Source organism: Pleurodeles waltl, chromosome 4_2 (genome assembly GCF_031143425.1).
Source record: "Pleurodeles waltl isolate 20211129_DDA chromosome 4_2, aPleWal1.hap1.20221129, whole genome shotgun sequence".
NCBI lineage: Eukaryota > Metazoa > Chordata > Amphibia > Caudata > Salamandridae > Pleurodeles > Pleurodeles waltl.
Window position 1 is genome coordinate 72,106,434 of NC_090443.1, and position 20,266 is coordinate 72,126,699.

General features: G+C 43.8%; 1 protein-coding gene across 2 annotated transcripts in view; it reads left to right on the forward strand.

Moving 5' to 3' along the window:
* The window catches only part of STAT2 (signal transducer and activator of transcription 2), a 482,775-nt gene that overhangs the window by 222,908 nt on the left and 239,601 nt on the right, over nucleotides 1–20,266 (forward strand). For both annotated transcript variants that reach the window (XM_069230705.1, XM_069230706.1), the window contains exon 10: nucleotides 12,591–12,683. In XM_069230705.1, coding sequence (XP_069086806.1) covers nucleotides 12,591–12,683 — 93 coding nt within the window. The remainder of the gene's footprint in view (nucleotides 1–12,590; nucleotides 12,684–20,266) is intronic.

Sequence of the window (20,266 nt, forward strand, 5' to 3'; positions counted from 1 at the left end):
CGAAGAAGGGCAGAAACCTCTGCACGTCAGGGCTGTTTACTGATTTTTGTTCTTAGAAACAACCACCCCACTTATTGAATTTGCTTGTAAGAAACAAAAGCAGTCTTAAGCTGACTGGATGGTACACCGGGCATTAAATTTTTTGTAGTAGGATTTTATTTGGATCTATTTAGAGTTTACTACCCCTGATGAGTTGTTGAAGGACCTTACCCCCCGGCAGCATGTTGCTGTGGAACCTAAGATTAGTGGTTAATCCAGTATTGTTGGTTATTGTTGCCTTCTGGGATTAGTATTGTGCGCCCAAGCGGACCATTCTTGGGATTCATCCCACTTTCTTTGAGGTGGATTAAACTAATATGAGTTATTTCTCATCAGTATTGGGGGTATATGGCACATACCCACATTGGTGGGGGTAATAACTGATAATCTACAGGGAGTGCAGAATTATTAGGCAAGTTGTATTTTTGAGGATTAATTTTATTATTGAACAACAACCATATTCTCAATGAACCCAAAAAACTCATTAATATCAAAGCTGAATATTTTTGGAAGTAGTTTTTAGTTTGTTTTTAGTTTTAGCTATGTTAGGTGGATATCTGTGTGTGCAGGTGACTATCACTGTGCATAATTATTAGGCAACTTAACAAAAAAATATATATACCCGTTTCAATTATTAATTATTACCAGTGAAACCAATATAACATCTCAACATTCACAAATATACATTTCTGACATTCAAAAACAAAACAAAAACAAATCAGTGACCAATATAGCCACCTTTCTTTGCAAGGACACTCAAAAGCCTGCCATCCATGGATTCTGTCAGTGTTTTGATCTGTTCACCATCAACATTGCGTGCAGCAGCAACCACAGCCTCCCAGACACTGTTCAGAGAGGTGTACTGTTTTCCCTCCTTGTAAATCTCACATTTGATGATGGACCACAGGTTCTCAATGGGGTTCAGATCAGGTGAACAAGGAGGCCATGTCATTAGATTTCCTTCTTTTATACCCTTTCTTGCCAGCCACGCTGTGGAGTACATGGACGCGTGTGATGGAGCATTGTCCTGCATGAAAATCATGTTTTTCTTGAAGGATGCAGACTTCTTCCTGTACCACTGCTTGAAGAAGGTGTCTTCCAGGAACTGGCAGTAGGACTGGGAGTTGAGCTTGACTCCATCCTCAACCCGAAAAGGCCCCACAAGCTCATCTTTGATGATACCAGCCCAAACCAGTACTCCACCTCCACCTTGCTGGCGTCTGAGTCGGACTGGAGCTCTCTGCCCTTTACCAATCCAGCCACGGGCCCATCCATCTGGCCCATCAAGACTCACTCTCATTTCATCAGTCCATAAAACCTTAGAAAAATCAGTCTTGAGATATTTCTTGGCCCAGTCTTGACGTTTCAGCTTGTGTGTCTTGTTCAGTGGTGGTCGTCTTTCAGCCTTTCTTACCTTGGCCATGTCTCTGAGTATTGCACACCTTGTGCTTTTGGGCACTCCAGTGATGTTGCAGCTCTGAAATATGGCCAAACTGGTGGCAAGTGGCATCGTGGCAGCTGCACGCTTGACTTTTCTCAGTTCATGGGCAGTTATTTTGCGCCTTGGTTTTTCCACACGCTTCTTGTGACCCTGTTGACTATTTTGAATGAAACGCTTGATTGTTCGATGATCACGCTTCAGAAGCTTTGCAATTTTAAGAGTGCTGCATCCCTCTGCAAGATATCTCACTATTTTTGACTTTTCTGAGCCTGTCAAGTCCTTCTTTTGACCCATTTTGCCAAAGGAAAGGAAGTTGCCTAATAATTATGCACACCTGATATAGGGTGTTGATGTCATTAGACCACACCCCTTCTCATTACAGAGATGCACATCACCTAATATGCTTAATTGGTAGTAGGCTTTCGAGCCTATACAGCTTGGAGTAAGACAACATGCATAAAGAGGATGATGTGGTCAAAATACTCATTTGCCTAATAATTCTGCACTCCCTGTAGAGGAGGGTAGGTATTGTTAGGTTGCAGGGGTATGGCTTTCAGAGGAGGAGAAGTTGTGATACCATAAATAAGTTGTGGGCAGTTTGCAGAAGAATAATATAATGGAGATTAACATGCTGTAGTGAAATGGTGAAATGTGTGTTTTGACCACTGACTCATGTTGCACCACTTTGCACCTGGCCTAGATGTCTAGTGTTCACCAGTTACAGACTACATTTTGCATTCAGTTTAACCTTAGATTAATTCTGCGTATTGAATTTATCGTAGCATTAGACACTGCCATGTTAAAGGCTCCCCGTAATTTTCCACATTGTAAACTGTGCATTCTGTCTTGTTTTCGTGCTTTTTCTCACCAAGGGCTTTGGGTGATAAGGATGTACTCAGACGGCAGGGAACGGCCTTGTTTTGACTTGACATCTTGGGATTGTGGCCAATCCCCAAAATGTTATTTTGAAAGCATACCTAAACTAGCCAGCATGTTTGAATTGTAAAATGAGTGTTTTTTTCTAGAAAGCTTAAGATATGAAAAGACCCAGTGTGACCCAGTCTGGACTCAATCCGGATTTTAGATGTCGGATGCCTGATACATTTCCTGTGAGGGTAGAGATCTCTCTCTCTTTCGCAATCGAAAGGGGTCATCGTCTTGCTGGCATGAGAAAGATGAAGCACCTGACAGGCCCTACAGTGATACATTTTTAATTCATTATTTGCTTTACATTATAATATAGATACATATATTTGCTGTTTATATTGCAGTGGAGAATCATTTTGGTATATTTTCATTTCATTGCTAGGACTATTTTTAAACGTGTGCTTTCAACTTGCTAATCTCCTTTTGGAGCCTCGCATAGTGAAATAATGAATGTCTTCTTTGGATTAAGAAGGGCATTCCAGAGATTTTTGTCAGCTCATTAGTGAAAAGCAAAACACATGCATGTGAAACATGTGACAGAATAACTTGTGTTCAGGGAGAGAAGGCAGGCAGAGGATGGAAAGGAAAGAGAGAGCCATTTGAAAGAAAAAATGAGAGGTGACAATAAGATGTTTTAAGTCAAAAGGTCAGTGTTTCATGCCAGATTTTAGGGATATGGAGGATCTTTTTAGAGATGGCATACAATTTGACGATGCAAGACTGTAGAAATTACATTGTTTGATGGCATGTGTGCTGTAGATACACATGCTCTGCATACTTCCACCATCTAGTGTTGGGTCTTGAAGGTCGCAATTTTCTTTTGTGTTCGAAAAGTCTTTCAAGTCATGAGGTAGAGTGACTCCTCCTCCTGCTGGCAATGTGCATGGTCCTCGACTCCATATTCAGATTGTTTTCTTTCACTGTCGGGTCCTGTTGTGTTTCCTCAGAGCTCTGGTTTGAGATAGTAATAAGTCTCTTCCGTTCTGGGAAACCCTCTCCAACCCCGTTGTTATTGTTTCCAATCGTGTTTTCTTTGTCCCTTTGCGCTCCACGATTGAAGAAACCATTGTTCTGTTCAAACTCTTCTGAACACGGCCCTAAAGGTCACGCTCTTATGGCAGCCATTTTCTTCATCCTACACCTTGGTGAATGCAAGACTGATGGAACAGATGCCTTTTAGTTTCTGTTCTAAGTGTCATTCCAAATTTCCTCGGACCAACCAACATCAGGTCTGTGACCTCTGCTTTTCGCCATAGCATAGGAAAGAAGATTGTAAATCCTTCAGGTCAAAGAAGACTCTGTGTAACAAAAGAGCTTGTCTCTGAGAAATGCAGAGGCAGGAGATGGAGGGGACGCCCAACCTTTTTGGTATCTAGGACACCATGTTGGACACAGAGCAGGAGATCCAGAAGGCCTCAGCTGTCGAGGAGGAAGCTTTTTCCATCCATTGCTCAGACTCCGAGAGAAGTGACACTGGAAATGCAGGAAATCCCCCTGGGTCAACAAATCGTGAGTAAATCACCCCCTGCTATGACCAAAAAACTAATCACTTTGGAAGCAAAGGCTATGGAGCCGCCACTACATTCTGGCGATGGCAGGCATCGAAAGACCTTTTTAGATATCTCGCCCTAGGGCTCAGCACTGAAACGCATCTGCTTCCACCCTGAGCCGAACACAATTGATTCCGGTGCTGAGACCTTTCACCTCCCATTCAACACTGACTCTTTCGGCACTTAAAAGACTGCCCACCTCGGCTCCGACAACTTCAGCACCGATATGTAAACCTGCTTCGGCGCCGAAAAAACCAAAGTCCAGAACATCCTCGGAATCTAAATCACCATACGAGCCATTTCTACATAAAATGAAACAGCTTCAAGGCAAGGAATCGCAACTTCACATCCATCCACAAACAGGGAGGGTGTTGGTGAGGACTGTTAACTCTACCCCTTCTAAGCGACAACTCACTTTTGAGAAGGCTCTAGAACAATCCACACCTCCATTCAAACAAAGGAGAATGAATAAGGAGATAGAAGAGGGTCAGTCAGATCTCCTTTCATATCCTCCACCATTCTCCACACCACCACCAAATTCTCCATCTCTGCAACATTTTCACAGCAACCCCCTGAACATTTTACCACAAGACCCACTCTATTCCCTTCATGGTACACAAGACGCAGGAGATTGCATGGAGCACTTACACCCTGATATAGACCCTTGGTGTCAGTATGACATGGATACCTGTACGGATACAGACATAGAGGCTTATCCATCTAGACCATCACCCTCTGACGACACTACTTCTTTTCAGGAATTAGTGGGGAGGACAGCAACTTAACATCAAGTGTCTCTTCATAAAGATCCTATAGAGGATGATTTCCTCTTTGAAACACTAACTGCCTCACATAAGGCAATTCAATATCTCCCTATGCTTAAGGGAATGTTAAAGCATGCAGATGACATATTTCAAGACCCAGCTAGAGCTCTGGTTATTATTCCTAGAGTGGAGAAGAAATACAAGTCCTCCACTCAGGCCATATCTACATCAGGAGTCAGATTCCAGCAGATTTTTTGGTTTTGACTAACGCTAGGAAGAGTTAACTCTCAAGCTGCGCATGATGCTCCACCTTCTGATGATGAGAGTAAACTTATTAATGCCTCAGGCAAGAGTGTTGCTGCTCAAGCATCAAATCACTGGTGTATTGCCAACATGCAGCGAATCCTGTCAAAGTATGATAGAGCCCACTGGGACGATATGGAGCAGTTACTCCAATACCTCCCAGAGGAACATAGGAAAAATGGACAAGAAATTGTTAATGAAGGTCAGCTAATTTCTAATAGCTCTATATGCTGTGCCTTAGATTCGGTTGATACCACAACCAGAGGTATGAATACTTTTGTCCTCCTACGCCAACATACGTGGCTGTGCATTTATGGCTTCAAACAAGGGGTTGCAACAAATAATTCTGAATGTGCCTTTTGAAAAAGAACACCTTTTTGGCCCGCAAGTAGACCAGGCCTTAGAGAAAATCAAGGACAATGAGATGATGAAATCCATGGTAGCACTCCAACTTCCCAGCTCTCGTGGTGCTTTTCGTAGGCCGCAATACAAGCTAGCCTCTAAACCTCCCTCAGCTGGAACATCCTCATCCTAGAATAAGGGTCAACCATATACATCCTCACACAGGGGATTCTACAAAGGATCCTATAGAGGAAATAATTACAGAGGTAGAGGAAAAGCAACCTCCCCTCGAGCCTCTGCCACTGTCTCTAAAAAAATGACTCACTCTGGCTATCCTCCAAATACCAGATACCTGTAGGAGGGCGCCTTCAGTTCTTTCTACAAAACACAACAAATCACAACAGATCAATGGGTGTTGGATATTATCCAGCATGGGTAATGTCTAGAACTCAGTTCCATACCTCGAAATATCCCACCTTGCACTCACAAACTCTCACAGGATCACATCACTCTCCTTAAACAGGAAGTTCAATCTCTACTTGCAAAGAGAGCTAAATAACCAGTTCCTATTCAACATCAAGGAACAAGGGTGTATTCCCTTTACTTTCTAATCCCCAAGAAAGATGGCTCATTTAGACCCATTCTGGATCTCAGACCCCTAAACCATCACATCATATTAAAACATTTTCATATGGTCACACTCCAAGATAAGTTACCCTTGCTACAAGAGGGCGACTTTCTATCTGCACTAGATCTAAAAGATGCCTATTTCCATAATCCTATTCACCCAGCTCGTCGCAAATATCTCAGACTTGTCATAGAAGGGCAGCTATATCAATTCAAATGCTCCCATTCGGGGTCACCTCAGCACCAAGAGTGTTCACAAAATGTCTAGCAGTGTTAGCAACTCACCTCTTCAGACAGAAGGTTCATGTGCTCCTATACCTAGACGACTGGCTTATCAAAGCCAGCTCTCTCAATCAATGTCTTAGCCATATTCAAACCATAGTAGATATGCTTCACCGGTTAGGGATCATAATCCATTTTCAAACATTGCATCTCACCCCACTTCAGGTACAGCCTTACCTTGAGGCCATGATCAATACACAGCTAGGCATAGCTTACCCAAATGCACAAAGAGTACGAAACTTTCAAGCACAACTTTTTTCACTTCCACCCCAATCAATGGGTCACAGTGAAATTAATCATGACATTTCTGGGAATGATGGCTTCCTGCATTGCAATAGCGTGATATTCATGTCTTCACATGCTCCCGTTGCAGGAATGTCTATCACGCCAATGGTCTCAGCCACAGAGTCGCCTAGAGGATTTAGTGTTGGGAGATGACTGCACCTTTTGCTCTTTACCATGGCAGAAAAAGGTGGCATTTTCTGGACTCTGTTCCACAAGTCATTCTAATAACGGATGCCTGCCAGACAGGATGGGGTGCTTATCTCCTAGACCTCACAATACAGGGTCTTTACGATCACACACACAGACTTTTGCACATCAAATATCTGGAACTGCTAGCCCTCAAAGGTTTTGTGATGCATCTTGTTGGAAAATGGGTTATTGGTAAGGGCAGGTAAGTACCTACACTTAGCAATAGGCCACTAACCTCCACTTAGGTCCAGTTAGGGCTCAATAAATTAAACCCAGCTCAACCCTGGGTAGCTTGGCAACGAGCGACAAGGCTTAACTTAGGAGACAAAGCGTAAAGCATTCAAATATCACAAAACAGTAATTAAATAAAGCATTTAAACAGTTTAAAAATCCAAAACCAATTAATTAAAAATAGGAAACATTTTTAGCTTTAAATATGACACCAAAACGAATATAATCGGATAAAGGGAACCGGAGATATGAATTTTTAAAGAATTCATGCTTTTTAGCTCTTAGAAACGAATAGTGCCAATCTGGTCGCACCTCCACTCGGGCAAAGTTTAAAGCTGACCGCGATGGAGCCCTGCTCGACTACAGCCCGTGGGAGGCCTCAGTCAAAAGTTTACCTTAGGACTTGATCCCGCTGAAGAAAATCTCCAGAAAAACGACTAAGTCGCCAGTCCAATCCGACCTTCTGGAACTCTTCCTCAGATACCTGTCGCGGGAGCCCTCAGTGGACAATTTTTACCCTCGGACTTAGATGATTTTTCGAGACGAAAATCCCTTGAGCGGGGCAAACCTGTATCTTGATCCGACGTCCTTGGAGCCCTCTTCGGATACACTGCCTGGGAGGTCCCGGTCAACTTTCTACGTTCAGACGTAGTCACTTTTTCTGAGATTTTCTTCACCGGGATGAACCTGCAGGTCAGGCCAGGCCACGGTTGAGCCAAGCCAGCTAGAGTTGCCGCAGCGGGTCGGCCCCTTTATGGAGCTTTTTTCAAAAAGTTCTCCAGTCTTCTCCAAACGTCTGGATCTTCTCCAAGATGTTCTTTTAAGGTTCTTTTGAGGTCCACAAACTCACCCCAAGGTTCCAGAAGCTTTGAGATTCTCTTTGAGGGTGCGGACTACAGCTCCCAGAATGCACCTGGCGCAAACTCCAAAATGGCCTCTGGACAGTGGTCAGCTGGTCAGTTTCTTCAGGAGTTGGTGCAGGGGACTTTGGTTAACAATTTTCCACCTGTAGCAAACAGTGAGTCCCTCCTTGAACCAGATGAAGCCAGGCAAAGTCCTTCTTGTGGTGAAGCCCAAGTGTGCAGCTGGTGCAGTCCTCCAGAATGCAGTGTCCAGGTCAGGGGTCCAGCAAGGTCAGTCCTTCTTTACCTGTAGTTCTTCTTTGTAGGGATCTGAGGTGTGGGTGCAGGTCTGCCAGTTTTATCTTTGCTCCTGGGTGAAAAACAGGGGGGGTCCTGGTTCTCCAATCAGGTGCAGGGTCCTTCCCCCTGTGACAACCACTTCCTGGGAAGTGTGGCAAAAATCAGTTCCAGGGAGCAACATTCCTCAAAAATCCATCATGGCTGAAAATTATTTTTGGAGGTTACATCTGGCTGAGCCCACCCACTGGTGTGGCTAAAAATCCTAAACACACCCCTCTCCTAATCTAATCAAGGGGGCACCTAATTGTCTTGGTTGCAGACACCTAATTGTCTGGGTTGCAGGATGTGAGGGAGGTGCTGGGTTGTTCCAAATGTCCTTCCCTGCCTTTGAAGACCAGTTTGGCAGCCCTCCCCCTTCCTGCTTTTCCATCTGCTGAGGGAAGATCTCCTCCACCACGCACATCTTTGTGTTCAGCCCAGGCCACTTCACACCTCATCAAGGCAGCCTGGCCAGGCTGCGAGAGGCTGGCCGAGCAGAGCACTACAGGGCTGAAGTTGGCAACTTTTTAGGTAGAGTTTAAAACTCTTTACCTGAACAAGTTATATTAAATCCAACAATTGTAAGTTGTGGGATTTATTATAACAATTAATTTGATACCAAACGTATGGTATCTGACACTTAGGGGACTTTATAAATTAAAATAAAGTATCCCCTATTTTAGCCTATAGAGGTCATTCACTACAATGAGGGAAAAACGAATTTGGCTGTTTTACCTCACCAGGGCTTATAAAACTATTTTATGAGGTCCTGCTTATAGTTACATGGCACCCAGCCCTAGGGGCACATAGGGCACACCTTAGGGGTGACGTATATGTATAAATAAGGTAGTTTAAGACTTTGGAAGTACTTTTAATTCCACAGTCGAATTTGCATGTAACTTTAAAGGCAGGCCTGCCTTGCTGGCTGCTTTTAAATTAAACTGACACTGGGCAACTCAGCAGTGCATCTATGGGGGCACTACTTATGCTGGGGGTCTCTAAACCTACATGTCCTACCATATACTAGGGACTTATAGGTAGGTTAATATTACCAATTATAATTAGCCTAATTTGCATATCCACTTTACACAGAGCACTGGCCCTGGGACTGGTAAGCAGTACCCAGGGCACAGCCAAAAGTCAGTAATCACCAGTATCTTTTCAAAAAGTTTGGGGGTAACCAGGGCAAAAAGGAGGACTTTCCTACACATCTCATCAACAAAGTAGTCCTTATTCATGCAGACAACATGACAACCATGTTCTATCTGCAAAAATGTGGGTGGAGCACACTTATTACTGTTGTTTCACCTTGCACATCCTTTCCCAGGATCGCACAACAATTTTGCCGATCTCCTCAGCAGGATGCAACAACAAGTCCAGGAGTGGGAACTCCACCCCAGAGTCCTTCAACCCTATTTCCAAAAGTGGGGATTTTCAGACATAGATCAGTTCACAACAAAGAAAAATGCCAAAACTTTGCCTCCAGGTTCCCACACCCTCAGTCTCAGGGGCATTGTCCTATGGATGAACCGGTCTGGAATATTTGCCTACACTTTTCCACCTCTCCTTCTCCTTCTCTATGTGCTTCAGAAACTTAGGCAAACTTCTCTCACACTAATTCTAGTGGCACCCACATGGACAAGACAATCATGGTTTACTACCCTGCTGGACCTATCGGTAGTGTCGTACGAGAAGTTTCCCCAAATCCCAAAGAGATGAATCGTGCAATTTGGCTCCTGAACTCTTAGAATTTGGGTATTTAAATCTACCTCAAGAATGTATGGACATTCTTTAAAAAGCACGCAGACCTACCACTAGAGCTTGTTTTGCAACAAAGTGGAAACACTTTGTTCACTATATCATTTCTAAAAACTGGAATCCTTTCCAAGTGTCGGTACAAAATACTATTTTCTATCTTCCCCATTTGCAAAAATTAAACTTTCAACGGTCTTCTCTTTTGAAGATCCCTGTAATAAAGGCCTTTAAAGAAGGGCTTAAAAGGGTGATACCACCAAGATTACCCCCAATGCCGTCTTGGAACCTTAATGTGGTACTCACTAGACTTATGTTGCCACCTGCTGAACCACTACATTCATGCCTTCTGCAATTTCTTTCGTGGAAGGTGGCCTTTTTTGTTGCAATCACTTCCTTAAGACTCGTAAGTTAGCTCCAGGCATTAACCTTGCAAGAACCCTTTCTCGAGATATATAAAGTGCTTCTTCATACCAACACAAAATTTCTACTAAAAGTAGTATCTCAGTGTTATCGCAACCAGACTAATAATTGCCCGTTTTTGCCCACAACCTGATTCAGTTGCTAAAATAGCCTTCCACATGTTAGATGTGAAAAGAGCGCTTATGTTCCTTATTGATAGAACTAAAACCTTTAGGAAGACAAAACAACTTTTTCTTGCTTTTTCGCCACCTCAGAAAGGTAACCCTATAGGTAAATCCATTATAGCAAGATGGATTGTTAAATGTATACAAACTTGTTATGCAAAAGCCAAGAGATCACTACTGTTTACTCCTAGAGCTCACTCAACAATCAAAAAAGGTGCATCTATGGAATGTCTAGGTAACATACCTATAGCTGACATTTGTAAGGCAGCTACATGGTCAACACCACACACTTTCACTGAACACTATTGTGTGGATGTTCTAGCACGCCAGCAAGCCAGTGTAGGTCAGGCAGTGTTATGTTCTCTTTTTCAAAGTACTGTAATGCCTACAGGTTAGCCACTGCTTCTCATGAGGCACTGCAGAGCTTGTGTATCTACAGCCACACATTCCATCAAATGGAAAATTTTACTTATCCAGTAAACATCTGTTTGTGGCATGTAGTGCTGTAGAGTCACATACTCACACCCGCCTCCCCAGACATCTGTAGTTATTACAGTTTCTTAATAAACATTTGCGTGCATGGTCATTTCTCTTGCTTATCTTTACACTACACTCCATTCACAACCGCCTGCGAGAAAACAATCTGAAGATGGAGTCGAGGACCATGCGCATTGCCAGCAAGAGGAGTCGTCACTACACCTCATGACTCAAAAGACTTTTAGAATAAAAACAACTTGCAACCTTCCGGACCCAACACTAGGTGCAGAACTATGTAGATCATGTGAATCTACAGCACTAAATGCCACAAAAGTATGCTTACTGAGTAAGTAAAATTTTTCTTACGTGTGAAGATAATGCTATGTGATCAGCTTCCCTAGACGGTAGAAAAGTGTTTCCTGCATTTCTGTGGCTGGAGGGTGGAGACCCGCCCGGAGACCCGCCCAATGAGGTGTGACAGTTGGTGACTGGGCCTCCTTGAACAATACAAAGATGGCTTTGTTAGCAAAGTGCTACTGATTAGGCTTCCTGAAGCACTGACCTTTAGCAAATAGTAAGGGGTAGGGGCAGATTGTATGTCTGCAAGGTGAAGGAGGCCTTTAGGTGAGACCCACCCTTTTTGTCCTACGCTGCTGTGATAAGCATCACTACATAAAGGATGTGTATGGAGAGAAGCCTGGAAAGGATAACTGAAAAAAAGAGGACCACCCCAAACCTGTTGTGAAGCATGAGACAGAGGATGCACTTGATGTTTTTATACAACTACAGACAGATTTTTTTAACATACAAATATCAGGCCTTACCATTCACAGAGCTCAAAGGGTCTGGGCTACCCAGCTAGGCGGTAGAAGAATGAATTAAATTCATGCCATGTCACCCTCATCGTGAGAGAAAGTTTTGTTTTCCAGAATTATTCAACACAACAACCTGGCCCTCAGTTGGAACATGATATACATCACTTGCATCTTTAAAAGCTGAGCTAACCGAATGCAGCCTTGTGTACATCCGCACCACACTGTTAACATTTGTAGCCCTGCAGTGCTTCCGGGGTATCTTGCATATTCTGATTCTTAGCAGGACCATACTGTTTTCTTGTTGCCGCAGTATAAAAGTGCTGCATTAACTCTAATAATTTCTGTGCACAAATAACTCGTCTGCTAATTTACTATAAAGGGGAAGGTGTCTCAGATATTCTAGCACTATCTAAAAAGCATTTCTGAGCAATCTGAGCTGTAAACAGGGTAACCAAACTGAAATCATTTAGTCTGTTAGGGAGACCTCAGATCAGTAAAGTGTAAATTAGCAAAGAATACTGAGGGCAAACGCGCTGAAAACAAATAACCATGTTTGCCTGTTTACCCCGTTATCGCTTATTTGACAGTTTATTTGGGGACTCTTGTTCTCGTATAAGGTTCTGTAATCTCCAATCCGTTTGCAGATGAAGTCCGTGAAAAAAATCCTGTTTATCTCTGTGAGAAACTGATATTACTAATTTCTGTTCGAAATCACTATTTAGTAGATGTGACTCACATGATGTGAGATCTCAAATAAGTAATCGTCAAACAAAAGTTAATTTTCCCCTTTTCCTTTAGGGCCTTTGTGGTTGAGGACCAGCCCTGCATGACTTTCCCTTGTAAGAGGCCATTAGTGCTACGAACCACTGTCCGCTTCTCTGTCAGCACAAGGTGAGTTAAGTGTTGCACTGGAGTCTGCACACATATCATTGGTAGCACCAATATGTATCCAAATTTTGTTTGTCAAAATAATTTTGTGTGCAATTCTCCAGTATGTTTTGTGGTGGATAAGAAATCTGCTGAGATTGTAGAGAATTATTCAGTTTCCATGTTTCTTCTTGTTGCTACTCATACAGATGTGTGTCTGTGTTTTCACTCTCAATTTAGATGGTTTATACCACTTTGTCTTATTAAACGAACGAAGAGAACAGTTAGTATGTGGTGTGAACTATATACATTTCAATAATGTGTAGCTGTCCTTTTGTGAGCACATAAGTAAAAGTTGTATTTCTCAGTGCAAATAAACTATTTATATCAATACCATTAAAATGTCTGCATTACAATTCATGCTACAGTTCATAATTTGAAGAGTTAACGTTTCTAATTATGAGGGCCAAGTGATGGTACTTAAAAACATAAAACTTAGGATAAATGCGACAGTGTAGGGCTAGTTTTTCCGATTGCTGCTGAGACCATGTTTCTGATATATGCTTCTAACCACAGATTCCTCGTCTTTTGAATATTCCTCAGTCATCAGACTGGATCTAGAACATTTTCAGCAGTGCACCAGCGTGCTATAGGGTGGCATTGTTCCTTTCTGGAAGTGCTGTGCCGAGTCTCATATAAGCTCCACCCCTGACTGACACCGTTTTCTTTCTTCCCATGCACCAGATGCAGATCCAGAGCTTCCCCTAGTCTCTTTGAGACTGTTTTAGCTTTGAAAACATTTTCTAAAAATCAGTGGACTATGCAAAATGTCACCCCTAAAATTAAAGGGTGCCAACCTTCTATGGACTAGGTGGTTACCAGACGTCAAGTGATTTGATGGCATGTTGACATTTCCTAATGGTACCAGAGTCAAGCTCAGTTTATCTTTCAAGCTTTAGAATGATTTGCTTCTAAAGGATGATATCCAGTCAGGTAGTCCACTAATGTCGTTGTTGCACAGGAGAGGGGCAGTGATTAAGCCCTAAGTACGCCAGCTGTGAAATTTAATGACTGAGTTGCTAAGGGGAAAAGTATTGTGTTTAGCATGCTGTCAGCGATGTATGATGTAATCTATTTTAAGACTGTTCTTGAATTCCTAATTCACGAAGGGTCAGATCTACAAAGACATTTTGCAATAGCAAGCCCTGCGATTGACAACATTGCAAGGTTTGCAACATCAAAAGGGCTTGAATAAAATCAAGGGCTTGAATAAAATCCCTTTTACTAATTAGAAAAGGCTTTCTGACTCTTAACCCCTTTGCTGCCAGGCCCTTCCCCCCTCAGGTGCCAGGTCTTTTTTTGGCTATTTGGGGCAGTTCTCGCTTAGGCCCTCATAACTTTTTGTTCACATAAGCTACCCACGCCAAATTTGTGTCCTTTTTTCCCCACATCCTAGGGATTCTAGAGATACCCAGACTTTGTGGGTTCCCCTGAAGGAGACCAACAAATTGGCCAAAACACAGCAATAATTTCGTTAAAAAAAAAAAAAAGGGGAAATAGGGTTGCAGAACAAGGCTTGTGGTTTTCCCCTGAAAATTGCAACAAAGCGTTTGTGGTGCTAAGACCACCATCTTCCCAGCTTTCAGGAGCAGGCAGACTTGAATCTGAAAACCATATTTTTCAATACAAGTTTTGCATTTTACTGGGACATACCCCATTTTTACTATATTTTGTGCTTTTAGCCTCCTCCCAGTTACTGACAGAAATGGGTGCCCATACTAGCACGTGAATAACAGGGCACTTCTCAAATAGATGTCTTTTTTACACACTGTCTTACATTTGGAAGGAAAAAAATTAGAGAAAGACAAGGGGCAGTAACACTTGTTTGCTATTCTGTGTTCCCCCAAGTCTCCCAGTAAAAATGGTACCTCACTTGCGTGGGTTGGCCTAATGCCCTCGACAGGAAACGCAACATGGACACATCACATTTTTACATTGAAAACTGATGTGTTTTTCGGAAAGTGACTAGCTGTGGATTTTGATCTCCAGCTCAGCCGGTACCTAGGAAAACCTACCAAACTTGTGCATTTTTGAAAACTAGATACCTAAGGGAATCAACTATGGGGTGATTTGTGGGGCTCTCACCAGGCTCTGTTACCCAGAATCCTTTGCAAACCTCAAAATTTGGCCAAAAACGCTTTTTCCCCACATTTCGGTGACAGAAAGTTCTGGAATCTGAGAGGAGCCACAAATTTCTTTCTACCCAGCGTTCCCCAAAGTCTTCCGATAAAAATGGTACCTCACTTGTGTGGGTTGGCCTAGTGCCTGGGACAGGAAATGTCCCAAAACACAACATGGACACATCAAAATTATCAAATACAAAACTACCTGTTTTTGCGGGGGGCACCTGTGTTTTTGGTCCTGGGCTCAGCAGCCATACAGGGAAACCTACCATACCCAGACATTTCTGAAAACTTAGACACCCGAGGGAGTCCAGGGCGGTGTGACTTGCGTGGATCCCCCAGTGTTTTCTTACCCAGAATCCTCAGCAAACCTCAAATTTAGCAAAAAAATTGCATTTTTGCCACATTTCTGTGTGGGTCACCGCACCGGGACATATTTCCTGCCCCCCAACGTTCCCCTTTGTTTTCCGATAAAAATGATACCTCACTTGTGTAGGTGGGCCAAGTGCCTGTGACAGGGAAGAGCCAAAACCATGTCGAAATTGAGGGGGAACCAAAGCGGATCTAAAAGGGCAGTTTGAAAAAAAATATTTTTTGGCTGGCAAGTGGGGCAGAATTATTATCGGTATAGATGCAACAATGCTGGATGGTAGGAACTTCTTGGATTGCTGCAGATTCCGGAAAGTTCCATCACAAAAAATGTGGGAAAAATTTGTGATTTACAGCAAAATTTGAGGTTTACAGGCCATTATGGGTAAGAAAATGGTGCAGGCTGCATGTGAAGCACATCACCCTGGACCCACCCAGATGTTTAGTTTTCAGATGTGTCTAGGTCTTGTGGATTTTTCTACATGACAGCGTCCCAAAGTCCAAAAAGTGCAACCCTCACCATTCCAAGTGGGACGATTTTGAGAGTTAGCCAAGCTCTCATGGCCCAAATGTAAAACCAAAACCCATAATAATCGAATGTCCTCTTGCTTGCTGTGGGATAATATGTTTTAGTGTGCATGGGAGAGCTGAAAGACTGTTACCCCCTTCAGTTGGGGTGGGGGCATTACCATGCCCATACTGGTTTGTATCCACCAGCCCACTATTTTTTAAAAAATTTCCCTGGCATCTAGTAGGCTTTCTGCCTGCCTGCCTAAACCCCCTCCCCAACCCGGCAAGTGAATCAGTGGCAATTGCCCATCCTCCCACCGGTGGGCAGAACAATTTTGTCCCCATTTATTTGGGGTGAGGGCCATACCCCCCACCCTCTTTTTTTTGGGGGACAGATGAGCCTTACAAAAAATAGGCCAATCTGCCCCCCTTGGGGGCAGAAATGACCTAAAATAATTTCACCATCCCGGGGGAGCGACCCTTGCCTAAGGGGTCACTCCCCTTATCACATTAAACAAAAAAAAAATCCCTGGTGTCTAGTGGCTTCTGCCCCCCTGGGGGCAGATCAGCCTAATCTATATAGGTACCTGCCGGCTCTGCCCACCCAGAAAAGGCCTAATAATAAAATGGCCCCCAGGGGAGCGCCCCTTGCCCAAAGGATCGCTCCCCTTTATATGTATATTAAAAAATAAAAAAAAACGCCTTGGTGTCTAGTGGGCATTTCTGCTGCCCGATGGCATCACGATCGGGAAGCAGAAATGCTCAGAATGACATCGAAAGAAAGGAAAAGCTTTTTCTTTCTTTCAGTGTCTCTGCCTGTCCCCTCCTCCCGAGCCGTAGAGAAATGCTTAGCATTTCTCTTCCGCATCGCGCTGGAATCATGCTTCCAGCGCGATGGGTGGTGACCGGAGGTCAGCACGCAATTGCGTGCTGACGTCTTCAGATGTAACTTGGGGAGGGGGATTGGGGGGGGGTGGAAGGGGAAACGATTCCCATTCCATCCCTGACGGAGGGGTGTGGGTGGGAGGCCCACGTGTGGAGCGCTAGCGCTCCCCCCGTGGGCCTGGTGTAGGACATGCTGGGACCCGTGACCGAGGGCGAGACCAGCTCGTCCAAAGAAACATAGGGGTTAAAAGGGCCTTTTCAACCCTTTCCAAATCACAACTAGAAGGTGGTATGCAAAGGGCATCCCCATCCTTTTTGCGCTTCTGAAAGGATTGTATCAATGGATTGTGACCACAATTGTGGACACATCACATTAATTAGCTAACAGCCCTAAATTGAGGAAGTACTTATTTAAAAAAGGGAAATCTTTCCTAATGGGACAACTTTTCCCTTGAGAACAGTATTGGCTGCCTCAGGGTGAAAAGGCGGCGGTCAGGAAGACCCACTGCCTTTTCCTCCTGATGTCTTCACATATGGGAAATATATTTTAAGCAAAACCTTTGTTTTTATTGTATGTGAATTGTTTAAAAAGGTTTCAAGTTTGGGAATGCAAGTGCAGCCCTTGCAGACCTTCACCCCTTCATTTAAAGGTAATCGCAGCCGGTCACAAATTATGAACTGCTTAATTGGATGTTTTTTGACCGCTTGTGAATGGACAGTTTGCAATTTGGCCTTTTATTATTTAGTTCTCATTGTAAAATAAATTTGTATATACAAATTTTATGCAAGTCTTTAGTTTGTGAATGGGGATTGTACACTTGGTCCAAAATCTTGAGAACCATGGGGTTACGAACTTCGTTAAAGGCTGACATGGTATCAAGCAAGAGAAGTGCTGTTACTCTATTTGAGTCAACAAGTTTTTTCATCATCCCACAGTGCTAATAATGTTGCTGCTGTGCCATGGCACGTGCAAAAATAATTTTGCTGTCAGTAGGTTGTGTGGAAATAAAAGCAGATATTTGTTTGAAAATAGATCTTTAAGTCATTTTGCCTTACAAAAGGAAGATTTGGTATTGGTCAGTAGTAGTATGTGTCAAAAGGATCCAAGACACATGTCCATAGGTTTAATGTGTGTTGTTCTGATTTCTCTTGAAGATTTCTGTCACTAAAGAATAATTGATTATGGCCCTATCTAGGATGGCACCAAAACGCTGCCTTTTTTGTGCTGGGGAAGTTTTCTAGAGTAATAGGTGCAAAGATAGGGTGATGCATGGTGCGAAATCTTTTTTAGTGACCATTCACCCTGTGACCTCGTCTCTGATTCTCTCACTACCACCCGGCAAAGGTGCCGCTCATCTTTCCATAGCTCTTCTCTCACAAACATTTCATTTGTTTTAAAGCACTGGTAAAGGCTGGCCTTACTAACCCAATCAGCTGTTCTCATGAAATGCAGATCTGTTAATTGCAGCAGGCATATTAACCCTCTGTACTTCTTTATAGTGAGTCCAAACTGCTACCAGACAAAACTCCAGTCTCTCTCACTAGCAGGAACATTAATCACAAGAGCTTTCATGCTGAAATGTTTGTTGCAGCATGAAAGCTGGAGGCCCAGGGAGCTCTGCAGCAGGTGTTTTTAAATCATAAGTTATTGTTCAACACAGCGTACGCCCCCCACTTAGGGTAAGTGCTCCACACCGACCCCAAGGATAATTCTAACTGCACATTCCTCACCTTGTGAATACCCCCAATCGCCAGAGTGGGTCTGGCAATTTTTTTTCTCAGCAATTCCCTTGCTTGCCGGGAAGGTGGTCCATGTAGCTGTGCATCGAGTCAGTCTTGCCCTAAAAGTGATGTTGGGACACATATAATGCTACTCCTGTGCGACAGCATCAGTTCCTTTCTGTTCAATGGCATGTGTGGCTGAAGATACACAGGATGTGCATAAAATGTTGGGTTTGGAGTGGTACAACTTGTTTTTCTTCTAAGAACCTTTTTCGAATCACAGGATCGAGTGACTCCTCCTCCCGGTGATACTGCGCATGGGCACCGAGCCCTTTGTTAGATTGTTTTTTCTCCCCGCCGTCAGGCTCGGATGTGTGTTCCTCTCACTCAGAGTTCTCGGCTTAATACCATCCAAAAAATGATCTCTCCGTCTTCCTTTCACCAATGGTACTGTTTTAATCACGTTTTCTTTCTCATATTCTGTCCTCGGTTCGAAATCTGATCCGACTCCCTGCCTTTCAGGGCGTCCGCGCCCCTCTTCAGGCCTACATCCTCCACTTGGCATCTGGCTATGCAGACCTGATGAACTCTATTTCGCTTTTGCCCTTGATGTCATTCCAAATACCCCTACACCAGTCAACACCAGGTGTTTAATTTGTGTCTCTCCCCCCAACCACAAGGAGCAAACCTGCAACACATGTCGATCCTTTCTGACGAAGAAGATGCTTGGAGACAGAAGAAGTTGTCAACTGGAAAGGGTGTCTTGGCCTCCAGAAAACACACCAGACATCTTCGGGGACAAACACGCAAAGGAGGAGCCGGAGGGAGAAGAGGCTTTCTCGATCCAAGTCTCAAACTCAGACGTTCAGTCAGATAGCGAGAGCCAGCCATTGCAGTTGCCGCAGACCATGAGTACAAAGACCCCTGCAGCCTGACAAAGACTGTAAAAGCTACATCCAAAGAGGTCACCGGTCTGCCACTGCTTTCCAGCCATGGTCGGAGCCGAGAAACCACTTTGGATGCCTCTCCCTTTAGCTCGGCACCAAAAAAAGCCATAGGAAAATCTTGGGTATTGACCTCAGCCTCTGGTAGCTCATCCTCGGCACCAACTTGACCAAGTGCACATGGTGCTTCAGTACTGATCAAAAAATTGTCGTCCTCCGTTTTGGTGCCGACACTGACACACCGATCAAAGACCTCGGAGCGGAAAAGTTAAAGACACCTACCACTCCTGTGGATTCTGAACAGTCTTCGACCACCCCTTCACTGGTGGGGCCAATTCTCGAAGTAATGGACGCTTGGCAGCGCCGACTTCATATTCAGGAGGGAACAGGTCATATCATGACATCACCCCGTTCCTTTAAAGAGAAAATTGACTTTTCAAGAGGTGCTTGATACCTCTCTGCCTATAGAAAAGGCCACCAAAGATAAGGCTCCATCTTTTCCTCAGCCTTCTCCTCAATCCCCTTCACCTCCAGCTCTTTCTCCACCAACACATCCCCCACCTTAGGATTTACACCAGCAAACTCACCGCCACATGGGTCTCATGACCTAGGTAACATGTTAGATGACCCAGATCCGTGGAGCGCATAGGATCAGTATCTTATTACACCTAATGATCCGGATCTCCCCCCAGCTAGACCATCACCTCATCAGCAAGTTATAGCTAGGGCAGCAGCATTTAATAATACCCGAATGCAGACTGCTCCGATAGAGGAAGACTTTCTATTTGACACCCTTGCTACAACACATAAAGAAAGTCAGTTCCTTCCCATGCTCCCAGGCATGCTCCAGCACGCTGATGAGATCTTTATAAGGAGTCAGTAAGAGCATGCATTATCACTCCCCGAATTGATAAAAAATATAAGGCTGCACCTACAGACCCTTTATTCATAAAGGCTCAGATTCCTCCTGATTCTGTTGTTACGTCAAGTGCCC